Source organism: Aquarana catesbeiana, linkage group LG05 (genome assembly GCF_042186555.1).
Source record: "Aquarana catesbeiana isolate 2022-GZ linkage group LG05, ASM4218655v1, whole genome shotgun sequence".
Classification (NCBI taxonomy): domain Eukaryota; kingdom Metazoa; phylum Chordata; class Amphibia; order Anura; family Ranidae; genus Aquarana; species Aquarana catesbeiana.
The window spans coordinates 159,210,102-159,235,621 of record NC_133328.1 but is presented as its reverse complement, the minus strand read 5'-3'; the positions used below and the strand labels follow the sequence as shown (position 1 = coordinate 159,235,621).

General features: G+C 42.7%; 1 protein-coding gene across 1 annotated transcript in view; it reads right to left on the bottom strand.

Annotated features, from left to right (window-relative positions):
• The window catches only part of STT3B (STT3 oligosaccharyltransferase complex catalytic subunit B), a 255,397-nt gene that overhangs the window by 166,227 nt on the left and 63,650 nt on the right, over nucleotides 1–25,520 (bottom strand). Inside the window, exon 2 of the mRNA XM_073630289.1 lies at nucleotides 1,069–1,177. Within this exon, the coding sequence (XP_073486390.1) occupies nucleotides 1,069–1,177 (109 nt within the window). The remainder of the gene's footprint in view (nucleotides 1–1,068; nucleotides 1,178–25,520) is intronic.

Here is a 25,520-nt window from a genome sequence, read left to right as displayed (position 1 = left end):
AAAAAAGCAGCCCTGTATTCAGTCCAGCCTTCCCCTGGGCATGAACACCTATTTAAAGGGATGCTGGGTAGGAAGGGGTTAAACATTTTAACAGTTGGATGCAAATGCGCAATACAAAATACCCAAGTACTTTCTCCAGCTAGCCAGCACAAATGCTTGCTTTGCAATATACAGTATGTCCCGTAGTTGGGAATAATTTAGAGCTCAGAACTACACTTTACAGTGTGCTAGAAGAAAATTTGTATTGCTTTTTATGTTGCCTGCATAACTCATACTAGATGTGCCACTGGTGCCAACAACCTGGTACTTCAAGAGTGAGGCACACTAGATACTCCGAAATGTAATTTGCGTTTACACTTCATTGTATTCTGGTGACTCTTCCCACTTCCTCCTGCATACAGTGCCATTAGTACTAAGACAAGACTGAGCACTAACGTGGTAGGCAGGCCAAACTCAATGCAAATGAAGACCAGGCCTTTTCTGGCAAGTCAATAAGTGGTTAAAGCGGAGTTTCACCCAAAAAGTGGAACTTCTGCTCAATTGTCTCCTCTTACCTTCCGGTGCCACAATTGGCACCTTTCGGGGGGGTGGTGTGCAGGATACCAGTCTTCCACTTCCGGGAGTCTGGGCCGCGGCCCGTGACATTATCGCAGGGCTCCCTCCTCGTCTCCCTGTCGCCGGGCCAATAGGAGACAGGAGCGGGGCCTCGCGCATGCACTAGTGTTAAGCCGTAAGGCTACACTGCCGGGTTCCCTTACCCGCAATGGCGGCAGCAGCACCCGACAGCCGATGGAAACATCAGCTGCAGTGCAGACATTGCGGGCTCCCAGGACAGGCAAGTGTCCGATTATTAAAAGTCAGCAGCTGCATTATGTGTAGCTGCTGGCTTAATTTTTTTGGGGGGGGCGGAACACCGCTTTAAAGAAACAGGAGACACTTTATGGTATCTGTTGTACGCTGACACTGTTTACTAAGATGCAGAGTCTGTATCATGGAGAAAGGTTTCCAAGAGTTTGCGTTTTTTTTTTTTTTTTTTATTGAACACAATTATACAATTGAGGTACTTACCGTCCCACCTACTATTCTTCCCAATGGATACCATGCTCGCTCGTCAAACCAATTTAAAAATTCATAAAACCCGTGAGATGCTAGATGATGTGTTGATCTGTAGTTGAACCTGCAGAAAGCAAAGAGAAGGTAAACCTTTAAGAATAAATAATAATTTTATCAGTAACAAGTATGAAGATAAATCTATGCTATTGAATACAAAGCCATAATACAAAATTCTGTTTGTGGTATTTTATTAAGTGGTTCTTTCTGCGCTGTACAACATTCTATGCAGATAATTTCAGGTTTGGCTCAGCATGTGGCCATCCCATAACTGTGATCTTATCGGCAATCAGAATAAATATGTAACTGCTATGGACGTTTCCAACTATGCTACATTTATACATAAAATACATTGCTCATTTCTCCTGCCAGTTCTTCCACACACCTGATCAGAAAACCTACTCCTGGGGAATCTGAAAGATGTGCACAGTGAATTCTTGAACGCAGTACTAAAGATAGCCAACCTAAGATGCAATGAGAAAAAGTCTCAGAAAAAGAACAGTGTATTGTTTGTTTACCAAATAAGGAGCTGCTGAAACCACCAAATATAATTATATATTTTAGCAATGTTCATTGTAATGGCGTAAAACACAGTATGTCGCCTAAATCCCAATTTATTCATTTTTTGTTTACATATGCCTATTAGAGGGATGTGGATCCTAAAAGCTAGAATTCTTTTCTACCACAAAATGTTAGAATTTTGGAAATGCACTGGGTTTACGGTATAGCAAATTTACATCAAATTCTCACTAGTGCAGTGTACATCTTAATGGCGAACTGGTCATCTATTTTAGACTTTTAAAAGCACACACCTTAAGACGCAGTTCAACTGACCCAATGCTCATTGGAAGTGCATAGAATCAGCCAGCGCTGCACCACTCTAAGCCCCTTGATGCATTTGGCCCTGCCCACCAGGGCTTGGTCATAGACGAAACACGTCAGTGGGTGAGGCCAGTGGAGCAGTACTGGCTGAGGCCATACACTTCAACGAGCATTGGGTTGGTTGAGTGGCGTCCTATTTCCTTTATTCAGACATCCCTGGATTACAGTAACTAGACGCCTGCTCCCTTATTCTAAGGACAAGCGGAGAAGTATCTATACCTCCAGTTTTGAGTGGTACTACATGTTTCTCCAGGTCACACAATATGAAAAAAAAAAAAAAAAAAAAAAAAAAAAAAAAAAACACAACTTTCACACCCTCAGGGCTAAATTCCATCCACCCATCACAAGGGTTCTTGGCCACAGCCCGGCTGAGCCCAATCAGTTTCTCCGCTCAGGCAGCCCAGCTGCACTGCACAGCCTGTCACTGATGTGAATAATTGTGCGCTGCTGTACTGGTTTATTTAGCTGTACCATCGTAAACACAAGAACAGCGTACAGGCATATGAAAAAAATAGCCCGTTTTATTTCCCCATACTCATGTAGGATGCCATTGCTTCCATGCATTGTACTGATGGAAGCCAAGAAGCCTCACACAGCTGTATGCAGAACTTCGGCACAAAGGACTTTTGAATAGGCTGCATCTGTACTATACACCAGGTCAGGATGTGCAGATATACTGCATGGCTCTGCCCACTGTCCTGATGTGAGGAATAATCCCCTTATTACTGGGTTATCTGATGGAATGAGATTTTATGTTCCAAGATGATGCACTGGGTTAGGTGCTTTTTGATCATTTAAACCCTTTTCCCCGTAAATTTCACAGTTCTAGGTTTCTGGCTAATAAAAAGGTAATAGAAGGAACATTTTGGCACCGGTTTTAAGGCGGCCATTAGAGCTGCACAATTAATCATTAAAAGATCACGATCTCGATTCACCCCCTCTGACGATCTGTATTGCAGTTTTTCCCGATTCTTTCATGTAACAAGTATAGAGAGTTCTTTGCTCACTCGGGCAGTCTGCCAAGTTTTTAACAACATTGTAACTCTTCTGACTTAGATCAAAGGGATAAAACTTCTATGAATATGCAGGAAGTCTAAACCTTTTCTCTGACAATTGTTTTACAGTTAAAATCAGATTTTTGTGCTAGAAAATTACTTGCAACCCCCAAACATTATATATATTTTTTTAGCAGAAGCCCTAGGGAATAATATGGCGATTGTTGCAATATTTTATGTCACACTGTATTTGCACAGTGTTTTTTCAAAAGCATTTTTTTGGGAAAAATTTGCTTCAATGAATTAAAAAAAAAAAACAAAAAAAACAATGAAGCAGTAAAGTGAGCCCAATTATTTTGTTTAATGTGAAAGATGATGTTATGCCGTGAGAATCGTGATCTATCTTCTAAGCAAAAAAATCGTGATTTTCATTTTAGCCAGAATCGTACAGCTGTAGTAGCCATTTGATTGTACAAACACCTTAAAATTTACCACAGCTATATAATGTGAAGACCTATCCATCCCATCCAAAGAATTTGTATTCAATCAGGAAAGCCCTCATAATAAATACTCATTAGTTTCTAAATAAATTCTGCAAAACACATAGTAAAGATTGTATGGGGATATTACAGGCATACATTGGATTCCAGTAGCATCAGTGGATTCTTGCAGCTGAGATGACAGGTGTATACAGTGAATGCCGCTCAGCCTGTAGGGAGTAATGGCAGTCTCTGTTCGCATGGATCCACACGTATCCAGCATTTACCTGTGTTAAGGGACAGATGTCCGAGCCTGGACGCAACTGTCAGCATGCAAGGTTACTCATCCATCCCCATCTACAAGTAACTGCCGTGTGTGCAGATACATGAACGGTGACAGCTCCTCGCAGACTGTTATTACTCTGTATACACTAAGCTGCCGTTACTGTTCTCATACAGCAGTCATCCCAGCTGCAAGAATCTACCGATTCTTACTGCTGAAATGTGGTGTATGCCAGTAATTGCCCATGGGAAGGAGGCCCAAAATAGTCAATTAGGCTAAATTCTTAGGCTGAAGTCACTTTCAGTACATGTATTTTATGTGCTTTTACTTGACAGTGGCAGATGTATAACAACGCATCACTAGGCCCTATAATGTTCACAGATAATCCAAATCAACTCTTCACAATGATATGAACCAGCAATTTTTTTTTTTTTTTTGACTAAAATGTGTTGACAAGCGTTAAAATGCATTAGGTGTGAATGGGCCCCAATGCACCACTTTTTTTCTGTTAGCATTTCAGCCATAATAGCCTGTCGGTAATGAGAAGGAAAAAAAAAAAAAAAAAATAAACAACACACCACACGAGGTATAGTTGTAATAGTAAAGAATCTCAAGAACAAACGATGCATCTACCCAAGTCTAATAGAGGATAGCAGGCAAAACGTTATTTCACCAGGTTCTCTGCTTATCGGATGCGAACCAGGATAGGATGTCACTTCTGGCAGATACATTCAGACAGGTTTTGCAAATATCATGAACTATGCAATAGGCCATCTGTATTTCTGCATACATTGGCTGCTTTAGCTTTATGGCTTCTTCTGTGCAGCATTTTTATGCCATGCGTTGCCTCACAAAAATATATATTGCAACAGAAACTAATGTTTTACCATCACTGAATGCTTATACAATTCTTAGTAACTGCCCAATCATACACAAACAAATTCACATTTATGTGTCAGGTTTATAAACGCAGGATTCCAGCCAAAACGATTTGACATAGAACAGAGAAGGGTTAAAATCTATCTGGCTTTTTTATTTACAATATGGAAATTTCTCTTCACTGTCAATCTGACGACAGTCCCTGAAGGACAGAAGATCAATCCATTGGGAACAATGTTAGGACCTGTTGTCTGTGCTTACACATCCCCGTCACTCCCCAGTGTCTTGGCTGCCCGGGACCTCCCTCATTGGCTGAGACAGCAGCGTCATGCCATTGGCTCCCGCTGCGGTCAAAGTCAGTCAGCCAATGAGGAGACAGGGGGCGTGGCCAGGCCACAGCTCCATGTCAGAATGGATACACGGAGGTGCCCCCATAGCAAGCCACTTTCTGTGGGGCCCTTCAATAGGAGGAAGGGGCCAGGAGCGCAGAAGAGGCACCCAAGAAGAGTAGGATCTGGGCTGCTCTGTGCAAAGCATCTCCCATTTGATGGTGCCTTGTAGAGACAGTGTTATGACACCAACACAGGGGGCCGCCCTCGCCACCGAGCCCCAACACAGGGGGCCGCCCTCGCCACCGAGCCCCAACACAGGGGGCCGCCCTCGCCACCGAGCCCCAACACAGGGGGCCGCCCTCGCCACCGAGCCCCAACACAGGGGGCCGCCCTCGCCACCGAGCCCCAACACAGGGGGCCGCCCTCGCCACCGAGCCCCAACACAGGGGGCCGCCCTCGCCACCGAGCCCCAACACAGGGGGCCGCCCTCGCCACCGAGCAACACCACAAGGGGCCGCCCTCCCCACCGAGCAACACCACAAGGGGCCGCCCTCCCCACCGAGCAACACCACAAGGGGCCGTCCTCGCCACCGAGCCCCAACACAAGGGGCCGCCCTCGCCACCGAGCCCCAACACAAGGGGCCGCCCTCGCCACAACACAAGGGGCCGCCCTCGCCACAACACAAGGGGCCGCCCTCGCCACAACACAAGGGGCCGCCCTCGCCACAACACAAGGGGCCGCCCTCCCCACCGAGCAACACCATAAGGGGCCGCCCTCCCCACCGAGCAACACCACAAGGGGCCGTCCTCGCCACCGAGCCCCAACACAAGGGGCCGCCCTCCCCACCGAGCAACACCACAAGGGGCCGCCCTCCCCACCGAGCAACACCACAAGGGGCCGCCCTCCCCACCGAGCAACACCACAAGGGGCCGCCCTCCCCACCGAGCACCAACACAAGGGACAACCCTCTCCACTGAGTACCAACATAAGTGGCCACCCTCCCCACTGACACTCAATTTGTTTTAAGCAGGTGTCTCCCACAACCTGATTTTTTTTTTCTGTACTAAAAAGGTTGAGGAAGACTGCTTTATGTATTCTGTGATTTGGTGCTAATTTCAAAGTAAATAACATTAAAATAAAAAATAGTGGCACACCTTTATTCATTTAGTAATATTACACAGTTCATACAGCAAAAATGTGCAACAACCACAGAAAGCAGATTTTAAATCTTGCTAGTATAAAATACGAAGAGCTAAAATGTGCCATTATAAAGCACTCTACATCAATGCAGGCAGCACGTTCATTTAAAACCGTCTCAAATATCCTAGCATAACATTAGTGAAGACATGTTTAAATTCAGTGACCCTTTAATATACAGGAGGCAGGTTCTACTGATGGCTAGAGAAGAAGCAGGTAGCCCTTTTATGATGAACATTAATAAAACAGCCGTTCCCATCAGGCCTTTAGAAGTTAGCAATTCCCACATGCACAGATCCTACAAGTTCATATATGAAAACAGGGACCCACTTATCACTATTGTATATCCCTGGTTATTAAGCTTAGAGTATTGAACACCGTTCACGTTGTTACATTACACTCTCAGATCCCATCTTATGTGGGGAAATCCAAGCACCAAGACCCGAAGTGATCATTATATCACAAACCAGTTAACCCTTTACTTACACACAGTAGCAGTGACCATACTTTTTAAAACTGAACACCAGGTTAACTGCATAATTACATTGGTCTGAAAACCAACGTATTACTGAACAGGGACATATAGCGAGGGAAATTTACAAAGACTTAAGCAGACAGAACCTGTATTCAGTTGTGTATGGCAACCATTCAGCTTCTAGCCTTCATTTTCAAAGCTTAATTGAATAAGCTGGCGCCGGAAACGGATTGGCTAAACACCGCCCCAGCCCTAAAAAAATATGTTTGCGACTACGCAGCAAAATATACGCCGACCATCCAAAATATCATGGCCACCCCGCCTAATATTGATTAGTTCCCCCTTTTGAAGCCAAAACAGCCCCGACCTGTTGAGGCATGGACTCCACTACATCTCTGAAGGTATGCTATAGTATCTGGCACAATATCAAAAAATAGCGGTTCCTTTAAGCCGCTTCCTGTAGTGAACCCTGGTGCCCTCTCTTCTCCAGGTAAGCGGCAAATACACACCTGGCTATCCACAGGATGTAAAAAAAAGTAAATAAAAAAAATGAAGTGCTTTTAGTGCCACGAATGTAGGGACATTTGCTGTCTCACACCAATGCTGGGGCAACTCTTTATACATCAGTCGACTGCAGCCTCATATTTTAATGCAGGACCGTATGCTATACAAACTCATGTTAGGGTGTGGAATGAACCCCCTGGGGGGAGGGAGCAGTGTGCCATCTTCACCCTGGGTGCCAGATGACCTTGATCTGTCACTGCAACCACTTAGGCCTGATTCACACCTATGCATTTTTAGTGCTTTTTGCATTTCGCAGATTTGCACTACAAAATGTGTTCCATAGGAAACCATGTTAAATGGACTGTAGTGCAAATCTGCAAAATGCAAAAAGCACTAAAAATGCATAGATGTGAATCAGGCCTTACAACTGGGCCCATTAAGAGTCTTTTGCAGATTCTGCTAGAGTGCATGTTATAACACACTGCATTCCATCTAACTTTACTGCTTTGCGTCAAATTGTGTTCTTTCACCTAACTTGGCTGCCACCACAGACTTGAGATTAGACCGTCCCTGTTACCAACTTGCACATTTTGGGGAAAAGGAGTGTTGCACTTAAGTTGGAGACAAGTTTTATCCCAACTGGTGTTGTTGCCCTAAGCAATCAATCAGCTTCTCAATTCCCCCCCCCCCCCCCCAACACAGTATAGAAAATTATTATTTAAAGGCGATTAACTTTGCCTAAACTGAAGCACAGCCCACCACTGTGTTAAGTACAATTTTGGGGTCTATCAGACCTCCTTATCTTCATCACAGATTTCCACTGAGAGATAATCAAAGGTAATACGACCCTTTCAAATGGGGTCTAAATTCTAGAAGAAGCTTTACTCCACACAACTTGCTTAAATAAGCCATTTCAGATTTATACAACACCACAGACTGATATGACTGACTAAGTTCCATATGCTGGCTGGGTTACATGCAGGGAAGATAATAAACTGGTTTCATAAAAAGTAATTGCTGCAGATATTTCAGGAAACTGCAAGTTGAATGTTCATTGTCATCTGGTAAATGGTAGTATGGGAGCATGTTCACCAAAAAACTAGATTAACAACGCCAAGTGGCATCAGCCACTTCAGGGAAGAGAAAAACAAACTAAAAGCGTGGGCCAGATTTAAAATAACTATTATAGGTGCCCCATGGTAAGGCTACAGACACCCAGGACATCATCTCATCCTTCCACATGGAGTCTTAGGTGGGTTGGTATCCATCTACAAAGTAAAACCAGCTCAATCCAAACACTTCATAGATCTATAAAAATCTGTGTTATGGCCAATCTATCCAACAGTATACATGTGCAGGCTGCATTAGTGTTAGCTGATAACCGCATATTTAAAGTGTGCATGTGTAGATGCTGGAGCAAGACATGTACACAGGAAAAGTAAACAAGGAAACCATATGCACATATAGCTGGGAAGTGCAAAAAAAAATAAATAAAGAACCAAGTTCAAGACCTCTACCCACACGTGTCTATAGTGACTTCTGGGAAAGAGGGACCAGCATGTCCATGCCAAGTTCTGCCAAATTCATCTGGGAAAGAGGAACCAGCCTGTCCATGCCAAGTTCAGCTTGACATTGCTACCCCTCTAGTCAAAGGGCAACATCATGGATCCCATGGAAGAGGAGTTGCTGCCAAGATAGAGAGATTTGACCTCCCTGCTGTTTGTCCCCCATATCGATCCTGTAGCTGGTAAATATTTATATTTATAGCTGGTGAATATCCAGCGACAGGATATTTAGTGTAACATCATCTTAACTCAAGCATGCCCAGGTGTGGTTTCAAATGGGGTACATTTATTACTATCTTGAGGCAACATGAAAACAGTCTTCACATAGAATAAATTCTACTTTCTAGCAGCTCTTCTTCCTTAAAAGCCTTATTTCTCCCCACTATCTTCTGACTCACATCTACATACAAATTTACATGATCACATCATAAAACAATATGCAAAATTGCCTCCATTAAAAACTTTGGTGCAGCCAATCCATGGCCATATCTAGATAATACACGTCACTTTTCAGCCATTAAATGTAACACCTTGTCAATAGACAACTTGTAAAACTCCCCAGGCTTCTCCTAAGAGAGTTCTAATCCTCATATAAACACATTTAAAAGCTCTTCTAACATTACTACTCTTCTCTATATAAAACTGCCTAAATGGTCTATTTTGGTTCTTTAAATTAACAAGACTTCAACATGAAATAAAAAAAAAAAAAAAAAGAGGGAAACATGCAAACAACTTAACTTACCCCGAAGTAACCAGAAGCCTCTGGGAGTTTTATGGACTTTAGTGAAAGTCTTCTGGCGATAAGACTATTCATCAGTCCTTCCAGTCACAGGTAATTAATTTTTTTCTGCTCTATTTGTGAAGCAATTAGGTTGTAATCACTAGTCAGACAGATAATCGAAAGTAAACGATCTGCAAACCGCCCCCACCTTTTCAAAAACTGCTAAATAAGGTTCTGCCCACCTTCCTATTCCAGATATTTAAAGAGGAAGTAAACTTCCTTTGCTGACTTCTACCCATTAGGCAAGCCTAGAATAAGGCTTATCTATAGGCAGTGTAAATATCTCCTAAACATGCACCGTTTAGGAGATCTTTACATTACATGCAGCCAGTGACATCACTGGCACGTGTGCTCTGAAGAAGCGGCCACCTGTGTTGTGAGCGGTAGTGACGTCATCACGGCTCAGGCCAGTTGCAGCGCCGGAGTCTGCGAACCTGGAAGCAGGATGGGTGAAGATGGGAGTGCTTGCAGCACCGACTTCTCGGCACAGGAGGGCCTTGTTTTAAGGCAAGTTTAACATAACGTGCTAGAATACAATGGATACTAGCACATTATGACTTAACCTTGCAGGGTAAAAAAGAAAAGTCCAGCGGTATACAACCACTTTAAGGCTCGGTTCACACTTGTGCAATGCCAATCATTGCATGTGATTCCCAACATATTGCAAATTGAGCCACAATTTGTATGGCTGAAGTCGCACAGCATTCGCACCAAAATGGTGCAGGACAATTTTTTTTTTTGTGCCGCACTGGAATCGGATAGCATGGGTGTTCACACCTATGTGATCCGATTTCTGCACCATTGCACAGTAGGCATTGCGATCTGCAAACCGATCTAGCGGTGTCATTAACTTTGTATTGACACCCGCAGCGGTTCGCAGAGGGCAGTGTGAACCGTCGGCGATTCAGGTGCGATGCAAGAACCTGCACTGGAATCGTGCTGGATCGTACAAGTGTGAACTGAGCCTAAAGGCCTAACAAACCCACGGCACAATTTCTTTTAAGACGAAAATCCAGGGTAAATAAATAGTTTTTATACAACAGGCATGTGTATTCTTACTTGAACCTTTCTGCTCTTTGTACATTTCCCCCAGGTCCAGCTAGTAATCCAGCATAGCTCCTGTACTTTGCCTCTGTGCAGGAATTTCTTATAATAAAGACCAGTCACTGCTGTGCTCTCTTCATGTGCAGGATGAATGGTCTTGTATCCGCCCCTTCCTGAAGACTTCTGCAGGCAGCCAGTAATGGGTGGACCTACAAGTCCCAACCACAGCTCTATGCCTAAACTATGTGCAGCCCAGTAATAATGTCACTGCTATTTTCCAATATTATACTTTGCAATGTGTGTAACATTTAAGGTCTGCAAATGCATTTGGTGCATATAAAGAAGATTATATCCTTTGTGGCTACTGAGGAACTTCTAAAAGCCCTTCTCTGGAATAAAGCTGTACCCGCTCTCACTGACCTCTTTCAGATCATTGCAGGATCAAAACAGGGAAATGGTAGGGGTCCAATGGCCTTGGGGTGCCATTGCTGCACTGGAAATGGCTGCGAGTATTTCTGACTGCACCAGGTAAGGGGGAATATCAGCACAGGTTAGCGGAGGATGGGAGGGAGGGGTGGTAAAAAGTTAGTGCTATCCCAAAGTGGGATTTCAATTTTTTGTGCAATTTTTGATTTAGTGCAAGTTTCAAGATGTATTTAGCATTTCCCAAATAGTACTACCAAAGTAAAGATTATGTGAACCCAGCATTGTGTATTTCTGGTACGTGCCTGCTGTAACATGTACATGTATGAAAAAGTATCCAGTTCTTTTTGTATTGCTACCTTTGTGTGAAATCCCTGGTGTTCCTGCCAGTCCTCCTGCTCTTCTATTAAAAGTTAACCACATTAGGCATGAGAGCACAGCGTGGTCAGTTTACTGGCTGTCCTGGGAACTCCATCCGCTCTCCTCTAATGATCAGACTTGTCATGCCAACAACCCTCCCACCCTCCCCTGCACAGCCATTCACTGGGAAGACCAGGGTGCAGCTGTGTCTCCTCCCCCAGTTTTCTGAGCTCCTTATGCAGCTGAGAACGGAGAGTATATGAATCTCTCTATAAATAATTCATATTTATAATGTTTAATACAGAAATGTAAGGAACTGTAACCCGCCAATGGTTATGGTAGCGGAGCGCCGGTACACACGTGCAAAGCAACATGTTTATGTTGCTGAGTCTACCTGTGCCACCCACAGTAAAAAGTACCGTGGGCAGTCTTGAAGGAGAAGTACAGCCAAGGCACATTTGGCTGTATTTTTCCTGTGGATCACAGGAGTTCAGTTTGTTCTGTACTTCTGTGACCCTTTTTCAGCAGACAGCAGTCGACTGATGTCAAAGAGCCAGTCCAGGCTTGGGAAAGATGGCGACCATATGGTCAGGATCCGCCCACATGCCTAGACCAGCACCCGTGAGCGAGCCGCTGAGAGCCTGAGCCGGCCGCACTCTCCCCCTCTACAGCCCAGCACTCCAGTGAGCGCAGGGGGAGTCACCAGCTCTCCGCTCAGGGAGCTCTGAGAACTAAGCGATCAGAGGTTTTTGATCACTCAGTTCTCAGTGTTAGAGGCGCCGGGGGACAGATGCAGAATTGGACCTACGCTGCATCCACCTAGGTATAATGCTACAAAAAAGTAAATCCCCATACTTTTCTTTTAAGATGGTTAAACTGAATGGTTTCTTTTACAAGGTGAGGGTGTACATATACTTTAAACAAAACAGAAACTTTTTTTTTTTTTTTTTTTTACACAGTTAATAGACAGCCCAATCCTCCTCAGTATTCTGTACTGGGGTAGGATCAACCTATTTATGGTAATCTGGAAAGGCAGATAAACACTGAATGCCTGGATGGGTTAAAAAAATCATTAGACAATTTCTGTTAAACCGGCATTACAAGAGCAGCTTACAGAGAATTTGTGCTGTACACTGCATGTTGGGATTATATATATTAAAAAAAAAAAAAAAAAGGTCAGTGTGAGCACCAGACCGTTGGTTTGAACTGCCTCTCTAACAATAGAGCATTTATGTCAAAGTCACAAGATAACCTGGACTTTGTTCCTTCATAGGGAGATCAAGTAGTGTTACTAGAACATCATGATCCTGAAATTTATCTAGATCTATCCCTTTAGCCCTGGTTCACACTGAATGCAGCTTTATAATCCTGTGACTTCACTTGAAATCGCACAATTTCACAGCTGCATGTCAGTGTGGCCTGGCTGACATGTGCGACTTCATGCACAGATCTATACAAGTTGCGTCTGAAAATTGCCAAAAGTAGTGCAGGTCAGATTAGGCGACCCGTCCCATTTTGTAACGGAAGTGACGTACCGGCACGACCATCTTGGTACACCCCACACTCGTCCACAGTGCCACCTCATCAGTGCCAACCCCTAAATGCAGCATTGTTGCAATGCATGCTAGTTGGCGAGGTGTCCAAAATGAAAGGCAATACATCTCACCAACATACGTTACTGGGGAAAAAATAAATTAAAAAAAAAAAAAAAACAGCCACCACATCTCATGATTGGCAAGCTGCAATACACATTTTTGGTTTTGGGTTGAATATTGCTTTAACAAGGTTAGAATTTATACTTGGTAGTGTGTCAAAAGAGTAGCAGAAAATTGGAACAGAAAAAAGGTCACCTTGGTTCTTTCAAAGTGTCTACATTAGGAAGGCATTATATTAAAAGATAACTGACATTGTAGAAAAAAACCTGTCACTTACATTTCACTACTTATTTAGGTTATAAATAATGACTAAGATTCTGAGGCCATTTCTAGGGTCTAAATGTGCATGAGCAAAATTTAACGTTCGGGACTAAACGTTGTTCCTTCAAATTGATACAGATAACTCTGTCAAGTAAGCCAATGGGGATGTGAAGAAAAAATGCTGGCGAGCGTTCATCGCCGGGTGATGTTTCAGCCAATTTTTGAAGATCAGTCATGACTTTTCATTTCAGTGAGTGCACCGCTCGGCAGGGAACAGGCAGACACAGCGACTGACATGCCAAAATCAAATCTCTTAACGCATGACAGATATTCTACCAAGACAAGGTATTCCATGAGATAAAGTACCTACCGCAATTAAATTCTTTATAAAGATTTAACAGACCAGGCATACAGGAACACATACATACGTACTATAGGAACAACTCCCCCCCACCTGACTATCCAACACCCTGACAAGAGGTGCAAGCATCAGGGAGTAGAAGGCTGCATTCACACCTGAGCGTTTCAAAGTCACGCGTTTTTACCGCAATTTTGTTTAGGTCACCAATGTAGAAAGGCAGAAAAACACCTGTAATCTGCCCCAAAGAAGCAGATGTTCTTTTTTGAGCTTAGGGTGTTTTTCAGGCGTTTTGCTTCAGGTCACAAAACACTCAGACGTAAACAGGTGCCATTGAAATGAATGGGAGTTTGCTTGTTGGGTGTTTTTCCCCAGGCGTTTTATGAGCTTAAAACGCTCAGGTGTGAATGCAGCCTCAAAGTGTTACTAAACCCACAACAGTAAAATCTGTCTGTGTATGCAGAATAGCATTCTTGTTATACTCACTGTGGAACTTAAAAAGGAGTTGCAAAGGCAGAAGGTATTTTTTATCTTCATGCATTCTATGCGTGAAGATAAAAAAAACCCAATTACTTACCTGAGTCCCATCTCTCTCCAGCAATGTCCACAAATGTCCAAGCCATCCGGGACACTCCTTTCCGATTGGCTGAGACACAGCAGCGGCCTCATTGGCGTTCGCGGCTGTCAAAGTTAGTCAGCCAATCAGTGGAGAGGGGGGGTGTGACCTGGCTTCAGTACCCCCATAGGAAGCTGATGACTGTGGAGGCACTCGATAGGAGGGAGGGTCCAGAAGCAGCAAAGAGGGACCCGAGAAGAGGAGGATCCGGGCTGCTCTTGTGCAAAACCACTACACAGGGCGGGTAAGTATAACATATTTATTTTTTATTTTTATTTGTTAAAGACTTTACAGTCACTTGATGGGGTTAATGCTCTGCATTGTGTAAAAAGGCTATGGACAGATCCTCCCCTTCCTGCAGGGTCACTCTGGGCAAGACCAGATAAGACACAGTCAGAATAGTAAGGCTGCACATGCCCAGTTTGGTCTCTATTGCCGGAGAGAACATTTCCTTGTCGAGCTGAGCTTTTCACGTCGCATGATATTGACACCACACATTTGGGAGTGTATACAGATCCTAAATGACAGCCCAGTCCCTCCCTCCTCCATGCCCAGTAACTAAAAAAAAAAAAAAAAAAAAGAGAACACAGTAGGTGGGATGTCACATCTTGATTGATGGATAATCCGCCTCCCATAACAGCATGAGGACACAGGCTATAGTGGAAATCTCCTCCTACCTGAACACTCAGCGCTCAGGCAGACCCTGCAGTTTATCACGTGACCGTTGGATACAGATCAGCCAAAAAGGTATATAGTAGCAGTATTTTAATGTAAAAAGATTTATAAACTGTGGGCAATGTGAAAGGGGGGGGGGTTGGGCGGATAAACAGATTACTGGGTTTAGTAACGCTTTAAGGCTCATTCACATGAGCGCTCAACTGTGTAGTGTTAGAAGCATTTCTTTTAAATATACTGGCTCCGAGCTGGGTGCAGGCAGCCTATATAATTAAATTATTACACAATGTCTATACGAACTCCCCCCACACAGCCAAGTTTGACAGGTAAGCAGGGATAGATGCAAGGTCTCAGATGTGCAAGCTCTGTGTTAGTGGCCATGCATCCAATCCTGCATAATTGTCTAGCTGTGTGGGTGAATGCATGCAGTCGATGCGTTTTCACTTATATAGGCTGCCTGCCTCAGCACTACTACAAAAAAAAAAAAAAAAAAAAACAGGGTTCTTAATGCCGTACAAGGCTGAGGGCCTGTGTGAATGGGCCCTTTAAAGCTCATCTTCCCCATCAGTACTGCCCCTTTAAATGAATTTCCGTTTCTCAGTCATTGATGCTCAAGATCACATGTGGGCACTACCTATGGCGGTCTGCATGCAAATACAACCTACCTAGCAGTGTTAATTTTTACATCAAATTTTGATTTAGTCAGTCCTTGGTTTTAGTTGTATTTTAGTTGACTAAAATCTCCAGTACCGCTTTTAAGGTGACAGCAGAGATACTGTTCTTGGCTTTATATACATGCATTATTGTTTTATGTACATGACCTTTATGATGTCATTTGTTGATATTCATTCATGATGCTGTCCTGGAAATTTTGTACCTACACCGTTCTATTTCCTGTTTTATTTTATTAATACAATCTTTTCTGATTAAATAAAAATCTCCAGTACATTTTAATCAACTAAAATTTTAGCAAACTAAATTCTAATGGGTTTAGTTAAATTGCAATGCCTTACAGTGTTACTAAACCCAGGGCCCTGCATTTATTAACACCAGCCGTATAGAGCAGTCCAGTGACTTCTATCAATGTCTGATTAAAGCTTGTAGGAGGAGTTTTCATTCTACTCTGACTGTCCTATAAGGCTGCAGGACCCCTAAGCCTCTGTCTGGACAGTGCTGATTGGCCCTGTGCTGATCACATGCACCCAGCCAAGAAAAAAAAAAACCCAATACACACCAAACTGAGCATGTGCAGAGTGACTCCAAAGGCTCTTTTCTACCAAGATATGGATTGGGGCAGTGGAAGAAGGGGAGGATCAGAGAAGACAGGATCAAAACAGCCTTTTTACACAATGCAGAGAATTAACCCCTTAGGTTCCACAGTGAGAACAACAAGCATGCTTTATTGCATATACAGATTGATTTTACTGTTGTGGGTTTAGTAACACTTTAAGCATCTCTCTAGAATTTCCAAACCCATTTTTTACTCCTGGAGTAATATGGTATTAATGTCAACGCGCACTACAGACACAGATTAAGCTGTTGCGATAGAAAACCCTCAAATTTTGAGCTCAAATTTCCATTTAGTTATAGTCAGTCTAGACTAAAAATACCATTTTAGTTTTAATTGTATTTTAGTCATCCAAATTGTTTTAGTTGTATTTTAGTAAACGAAAATATTTTCATAGAAATAAATACTGCTACCTAGAAATACCTACTCCTCCAGAATGACTTCCACCCACCAAGGCATTTTGACACTCTTAGCTCTCCCTCAAATCAGCCCATTGCTTTTATCAGGACCTGAGGGCTCTTAAGAGTAGTGAGGAAGGGGGTTTGTGCTCCTCAATGTGAAATGTGGGCAGATCATGGCTGGTGGGAAGGAACAAAGAAGGAAGGAAAGACCCAGGGATGCCACTAGGTTTAAGATAAGGATTAGAATGAAAAAAGGAAAACATTAAAACATGTTTTTTTTTTTTATAAAGGTCCTGATATTGAAGGGGTTAAAAACAAGCCCACAGTTACAGCTGCTTTAGGTCACGGTTATGTACTGTAGGAGCTGCCATGTAACCCCTCGTTAGTCCCTTTGTGATAATATTTAGGTGACTACAAGTACACCTAAAATAGTTCTGCAGTCCTTACTGCCAAGCCAAATACTTCTAGGTACCTGCACTTTGTAACTGATAGCTAACTTTTTCCTCTGACAGATTTGCCAGTCCTGGGGCCATCAACCTCATCCTAGCTTTACTACCTAGTAAATCAATGACTAAAAAAAAAAAAAAAAATCTTGCCAAATCTTTATCCCAACATGCATACTTCTTTCATACCAAGATTAGGATGACCTCACCAGAGCTTGTAAAAACAAGACAGAAAGGTGCAGATTTCCTATTTCTCCAGTATCTTCAGGCTCCATTCACACATTGGACACCAAAGTCACATAACAAGTCGTTCCCCATTTTTTCCAATGATAACCATTCATATAGGTGCAACTTAAAGTTGCAGTGATTTCAAAGTAGTTCATGCACTACTTTGGTCTGACTTTCATGCATGTTAACCCTCAAAAGTTACATGAAAGTCTTACCTGAATGTTATACAATGCAACAGTTGTCCATCATCACTGGTCAAAGCCAAATGGTATCCAAGTTGCATTCGTCCAAAGTTGTGTCAAAGTTGGGCAAGTGTGCGTAGCACTATGGTGGTGGTCACAGTCATTTCCACTCACGTTCTTAAGGCCAATACATACAGGCCGAACATCACCCGGTTCAACAGAAACCAGCAAACGTTCATTCCGGTCAGACTGGCTTTTCTAAAACAGACATGCTGGAAAACCAGCATCTCATCAGCGCTTGTAGACCCCTGTCAGAACACAATAGCTGAGCAGGGGGGAAAATCACTGCACTAACATTGCTTAGTTAGTACAGCGACCTCAGGTTTTTTTCATTCAGCCCCCCCCACTGGAAAAAATAAAACCTCCCTGTGTGTACCTACCATTACTTGCACTCGCCTGAGTTGCAGACCAGTTGGCCTAGTCTTTACAGAGTAGTAGAAGAAAAAACGCATGTGTGTTCTGCTGTCGGCAGACGAGTGACAAATCAAATCTAGCTTGAAAATTGGCAAAAGTGCAAGTGAAACTTTAGCTCTGTTAAAAAAAGGCTTATGGTGAACATTCCATGGAGAAATTAAGTGATCTTGAATGGCATAGGTGGTTTAAAGATGTCCATGATGATGCAAGAAGTGGGCAGCCAATAACGCAAATGAAAAATCCAAGTGTGGACAGAGCGAAAACCCTTGTGCACTCGTGCTGGTGTGATTTTTTTTTTTGATCACTCCGAGTTCACAGAACATGCTACAACAGTCAACAGTTTAACGACTGTTGAAAAGGTTATGGGAATCTGGAGGAAAAGACCAGAACTCTGATCCGACAAGTGGATACTCCACCACAACAATGTTCCTACACAAACTAGGAGGTCCGTTCTGGGAATTAAATGGTCACACTTCGAATTCCCATGCATTCATGTCAGTTGACACTGGTGGTCCTAAACCTGTGAAAGCTCCAAGATTAAAGCGATATTAGACCCCCCAAAAAAAAAAAAAAAAAGTAATATTGCAGCTCACCAGTCATTAATTGTGATGGCTGTATTAGTTTTGCTTTTTTAGGCTCCCCCCCCCCCCCCCCGTTTACCTGGTGTTGTGGACAGTAACACAAAACTCCTGTATTACAGTGCCCCCACTCTGGATGAAGGAGCACAGCAGACAGTAGCATGGTCAGTCTGGGGGAGTGAGTGTTAGATGTAGTAGCGGATTTAGATGCACTAACAAACTGAAGCCAAACTGCACCTTACGCTTTTATTATAAGTTAGAGCAAAACGCTTGTCATCATCATTGTAAGCACCCCTGTCAGTGTTATCTGGTTTGTCTCAACCTGTAAAATGATGCATCATGAAGAGAGCTTGTCCTTTTAAGAAAGACCTCCCATTGGACTGTGTGCAGTCACTCGTTCCTTAAAAGTGATAGTAAAAGTCTTGTCCCCCCCCCCCCCTATAAAAATAAACGTTATCCTTACCTGCCTTGTTGCTGTGAGTTTACACAGAGCAGCCCTGATCCTCCTCTTCTCGGGTCCCTCTTCTGGGATCCTGGCCCCTCCCTCCTGTTAAGTGCCCCCCACAGCAAGCAGCTTGGTATGGGGGCACCTGAGCTGACACGAAGCCCTGACCCAGCCCCCTCTCTTCCCCCATTGGCTAGCTGATGTTAATTGACTGCAGCGGCACATCCTTCCTATAGGTCAGAAGGAGGTGGCTGCAAAGAAGCATCTTTTTTCCCCTCTTCACCCCATGTATTTAGAACGCCTTAATGGCTCATTTATAGTGACTTCCAGTATTCAGAGAACACAAATTACAAAACAAAATCCTTTTGGCACTTAATTGTTTGAAGTAGTACTTGGTATAAATTGGAAAGTCTCTTTAGCTACTACTACAGAACATGGATTGTCTGCAACAATCATTGCATAAAATCACAGAAAACGCTTCTGGTGTGTCAGATGACCTATTCTGTTCTCTGGTTTGGAGAACGGAAGAATGACAGTGAAATGTAAATCGCTATCGCTTTCATGTGTGGTTTTTATTCAACGCTGAACTCCAGTCAACCCTGAAAATTGTACAGGCAGTGCTCCCTTTTCAAGGGTTAAATTGCAAATTTTATCTAGTAACAAAAAAAGGTATAGACGGCAATAGTTAACCTAGAGTCCTCACTCCCTGGCAGTCTGCTCTCAGAAGCCCTCAAGTACAATGCAGGATGACTGGTCCTGCATTATATGTAACGACATTAGAGAGGTTGTGATCAAAGGGGAGCGTCTTCTTTGCAACCTTCGTTCAGCAGGGACGAAGCCTACAGCAGTGTGAATTCTGACGTTGAATTTCAATTTAGTTTTGGTCATAGTCTTTACTAAAATGCGATTTTAGTTTTTTTGTCGTATTTTAGTCAACTAAAATCTCCAGTACATTTTAGTCGACTAAATTCGAATGCGTTTAGTTAAATTGTAATGCATTATTAAAAAGGGATTGTAAAGTCTTGTTTTTTCTCTATAACAACAACAAACATCTTATACTTACCTGCTTTGTGCAGCGATTTTGCAGAGCAGCCCAGATCCTCCTCTTCTCGGGTCCCTCTTCTGCGCTCCTGGCCCCTCCCTCCTGTTGAGTGCCCCCATAGCAAGCAGCTTGCTATAGGGGCACCCGAGTAAAGTTACCTGTGTCCCTGCCCCCTCTCTGATTGGCTAACCGACTGATTGACAGTAGCGGGAGCCAATCAGGAGGGAGAGTCTCAGGTGACAGATACTTGTTGACAGGGATGGGGCTCAGGTAAGTATTAGGGAGGCTGAGGGGGCTGCTGCACACAGAAGGCTTTTTATCTTAATACATTGGAGGTAAAAGAACCTTCTGACTTTATAACTCTCAAAGCATTTCTCTAGAATTGCCAAACTCATTGTAAACTCCTAGTTTAAAAATAACATAACATTAATTTATAGTATTAAAGTGTTACTAAACCCAGGACCCTTCATTCACTATATCTGGTCTCTCACAGTACACAGAACATGGAAATGCAATTATTATAGGAAAAATAAACTGCTAAATACCTTCTCATCAGCAGAATATAACAGTCTTGTGACTATCAGTTTCTGATTAAGGGCTCTTTCACACAGGGCGGATCAGTGATGATCCGCCCCGTGAACACCCCCTTGCTCAGCGGGGATCGCTCCGCCGATCCCCGCTGAGCAGGAAAATGACAGGTCCGTCGCTGTTCACTGTGCAGCGACGGACCTGTCAGAGCGCCGCTCTCCCCTATGGGGATGATGACGGACCGTAGAGTCCGTCGTCACCCGATCCGATAACGGATGGAAAAGTAGGGTTTTCCTCCGTTACACTTTTCGGATCGGAGCGGGTCGGATGTCAGCGGACATGTCAACGCTGACATCAGACGCTCCATAGGGATACATGTATGTCCGTTTTTCATCCGAAAACGGAAGGATGAAAAAAACGGACATACTGATCCTCCATGTGAAAGAGCCCTAAAGCTTGTAGAAGGACTTTTCATACTGCACTGAGCTGTCCTAACAGGATGCAAGACCCTCTGTCTGCACAGGGCCGATGGGAAAGAGCATGTGACCAGCAGAGGGCCAAAGAAAAAAAAAACAAAACAAAAAACACACCTCTAACACACACCAAACTGAGCATGTGCAACCTGACTCCAGTAACTGTCTTATCCGGACCTCTTTTGGAGTCAGTGGAAGAAGGGGAGGATCTGTGCATACAGGATCAAACACACCACTTCGGTTCCACAGTTTGTATAACAAGCATGCTTTACTGCATAAACAGACCGATTTTACCATCATGGGCTTTAAACACTTTAAAGGTTTGAACATGCACTAAAGACACAGATTTAGCTGTTAAAAAACTCAGTTTTAATTTTGACGCCAAATTTCGATCTAGTTTTAGTCTTGACCAAAATGCCATTTTAGATTTAGACGTATTTTAGTCATTTGAATAGTTTGTCTTATTTTAGTCTACTAAAATAGTGTTAATTTAGTTGAAGAAATTAACACTGGCCTATAGGAAGAGTGAGAAAGAAGTACAGCAGGTAATGGATGTATATTTCTTATTATTAGACAAAACTAGTAGTGCAGAGGGTTTACAGCCTTGTCAGTTCGTAGAACAGACAAACTCTGCTTCAATATGTGAAATATTTCATCTTGCATGAACAAAGACTTGTTCTAATAGCAGATTTCAGAACCTGTGAAGATCCTGATTTTACCTAGGATATGCATCCACTGGAGAGGCAATGACAGCTTTCCAGAGAGTTATTTCCACTATTTGTCAAGGACAACAAGGGCCTTGACCGAAGTTCAGACTTGCGTTGGCTTTGTTCTCTCTTTAGGTTAAGCCGTCACATGACTGTGCTCGAGTTAAGCAAGCCATAGATGCAATTTTCTTTCCTGCAACCAAGGGTTAACGGGGGAATCCCTACTGTGGCGCTATTGCGTTCTGCCAGCGGGGAGCTTTCCCTGACGGCAGAACACAATGATCACTGCCAGTGCCAACAGGCTGGTTGTACTAAAGTGAATCAACGTCAGTACAACGAGCCTGCCTAGAGATAGACGATCGAAGCTCAGCCATCTCTCTGCTGATATAATTGAACACGTAATTTTTCTAGGTAAATATATTTCTAAAGGTGCCATTGACATGACATTTTTCACCAGTCAGTAACAACCCATGCAATCCATACAAAACACATAAGCTTAGAAATTAAAATATGTAATAAGGAATGACAAAAGGGAAAAAAGTATTGAACACCCTGACTGAAATGTAATACTTGGTACAAAATCCTTTGTTGGTAATGACAGTTTCAAGACGCCTCTACTGTAGGGAGAAACTAGACGCATGCATTGCTCAGGTGTTTCCCGCCCATTCTTCCAAAAAGTCTTCAAATCTTGAATTTTCCGTGGCTATCTTCTATGAACTCTGATCTTTAGTTCTTTCCATAGATTTTCTATTGGATTCAAGTCAGGTGATTGGCTGGGCCATTCTAGCAGCTTTATTTTCTCTTTGAAACCAATTGAGCGTTTCCTTGGCTTTGTGTTGCGGATCATTATCTAGCTGAAATGTTCATCCTCGTTTCATCTTCATGGTAGATGGCAGCAGATTTTTTTTATCAAGAATGTCTTGGTACATTTTTCCATTCATACTTCCTTCAATTATATGAAGTTTGCCAGTAACGTATGCTCGAAAAACTGCCCCACATCATAATGTTGCCACCTCCGACTTCACTGTTGGTATGGTGTTTTTGGGGTGATGTGCAGCGCCATTTGACCTCCAAACATGGTATGTATAATGGTATCCAAAGAGTTCAGTTTGGGTCTCATCTGACCAGACTATATTCTCCCAGTAATTCACAGGCTTGTCTAAATGTTGTGCAGCCAACTTTAAACAAGTTTGAACATGTTTTTTCTTCAGCAATGGAGTCTGGCATGGTGAGCGTGCATAAAGGCCATGGCAATTGAGTGCATTACTTGTTGTTTTCTTTGAAACAATTATACCAGCTAATTCCAGGTCTTTCTGAAGCTCTTAACAAGTGGTCATGGCTGGTTTATGGTGAAATTATGTTCTTTCCACTTCCAGATTATATCCCCAACAGTGCTCACTGGAACATTGTTTAGTAACCAATGCCATCCGTATGTTTTGCAAAACAAAGGTTGCGAAGGTCTTGAGTGTTCTTTGCCTTTACCCATCAGAGGTTTCTTGTGTGACACCTTAAAGAGGAACTGCAATCTGCTCACATAATTTGTAATAAAAACATCTTTGCCATTCTGAAGCTTCCCTCCAACCATTTTGCATATTTTATATATACTGCGATTCTGTTTTTGCCAAATATGCTGCAGAAATCTCCCTCCACTGAGTTTGGCTGTATCCATTTTAACTGTGGGCAGCTGAAGCTGATACCTGTTCACTTTCTGGATTTACACAGACACACCTCTGCAGCGCTCATTGGCCCTCGTGTCATAAGCCTAGGCCTTTTTACCAGACAAGAAACAGGAAGTGGGCTGTATAAGGCAGGTATAAGGTATTACTGGCAGGAAAAAAAAAAAAAGTTTTACTATCCAAAGTTAAAAAACAAGGGCAGAGGATTTAATAGATTAAAAAAATGACTGAAGTTTTGCTTTAATAATGAGACACCTTTTTATAGGCCATCAGTTCAGAGACTGCACCAGCTGATAATTTACACTGGTGGGATTGCTTTCTAATTACTGATAGATTTCAGCTAGTGTCTTGGCTTTCCATGCCTTTTTGCACCTCCCTTTCTTTGAGCGTTCAATACTTTTACCCTGTGTCATTCCATCTTAATATCACAGATTGCAATTTCTGAACTTATGTGGTTTTGGCTTCTTTGTATGTATGGATTGCAAGAGGTGTGGTGAAAATTTCATGCTGTTAATAGCAATATTATATTGTGTGTGTAATTACACACAAAATTTATATATATATATATATATATATATATATATATATATATATATATATATATATATATATATATATATATATATATATATATATATATATATATATACACACACATACATACTCTACCCCCTGGGTAAAATGAGCATGGAAAGCCATTTAATCCAGATTAAATGTAAGGTTTACATACATTTAAAGTACCGTAGCAATAAATGTTTCATTACAAACTGCCAACTGTACTTTTGAGCCAATACTTAAAAATAGGAACACGAACAGACTATCCATACACCGGCAACATGCATAATTAAATTAAATCCATCAAACTGCTTTTTTCTTTGACAAAACTAAGTATTCCCTCTTCTGCTTTAGCAAAAAACATGATCAGCAGATAGATGTTCTAGCTTAAAAATCCAATGATGAAACCTGCTGATGAAAACTGATGTATATGGCTAAGTACTATTAATTACCGGCATGCTTTCTTTAAAAGGATTCTGTGATCCGAGTTACTTCTCCAAGGACCAGTGGTTTGGTCTCATTAGACATGAGCTACTAATCCAATATGCTGAGCATTTTTAATATTACTGCTAGAACATGGGACGGCTGCCTCTGCATATGTCACAGAAAAGAAAATTCATCTGTGCAGCAATAAATCTGTCACTAGCTCACTTTGCTAGTTATGAATTTTAACTCCACTTTCAGATTTTGACCGCATTCATCAATCAAAATTAGTTAAAGCAGGCTTAACTAGAATTTCATAGGCAGTATAAAACTTAAAAGACCATCAGGAAAATAGGCCAAGTATTAGTACTGCTCAATAAGCTCAAGGGAAAATAAAACTACCATTGAAACCTAATACTATAATTTTAGGGAACATTTCAAAAAGTATCTGCTGCATCCACAAAAATTGTTACAATAAAGCTAAAAAGGCAAAACTTTTAGGCTTTGGATACCAGGGGGATGGATTAGAACACCTGTTAGGGAGATTCAGCCTCTGTTCCTCCTATTTACCATTATCGTGGAAAGTGAAGGCAAAAAGACAAAACCAAATTTTGGGTTGTCCCCAGAAAAGTAAGAGGGGAAATCTTTCAATGGGGACACCAGTTCTGGCAACTTGGGTGTGCCCAAGAGATTCCCTTAATTTGCAGAGATGTATTCCAATGTCCTGTTTTGGCTATGGGACAGGAAGTGAAGGGAAATCTCCCCAATGGGAAACAGATGGCAAAAAATAAACCTTACAGGGGTTATATCCCTCCCTTACTCTATCCAAAATGAAAAAAAAAAAAAAAAAAAAAAAAAAATTGCCTACAGTTCTACTTTAACCCCTTCCCGACTGGCACACGCCGATGTACGTCGGCAGAATGGCACGGCTGGGCAAATGGACTTACAGGTAGGTCCATTTGAATTTCCCGCCACGCCATGGCGCGCGCACGCCGGCCGGGAGCTCATTGAGTCCGGTCGCGGGTCCCGCGGACTCGATCGCTGCGTGCATACCTGCGATCGCCTCACGGAGAGGACGAACGGGGAGATGCTGATGTAAACAGCATCTCTCCGTTCTGCCTAGTGACAAGTGTCACTGATCACAGCTCCCTGTAATCGGGAGCAGTGATCAGTGTAGTGACACTGCTAGCTCACCCCCCCTA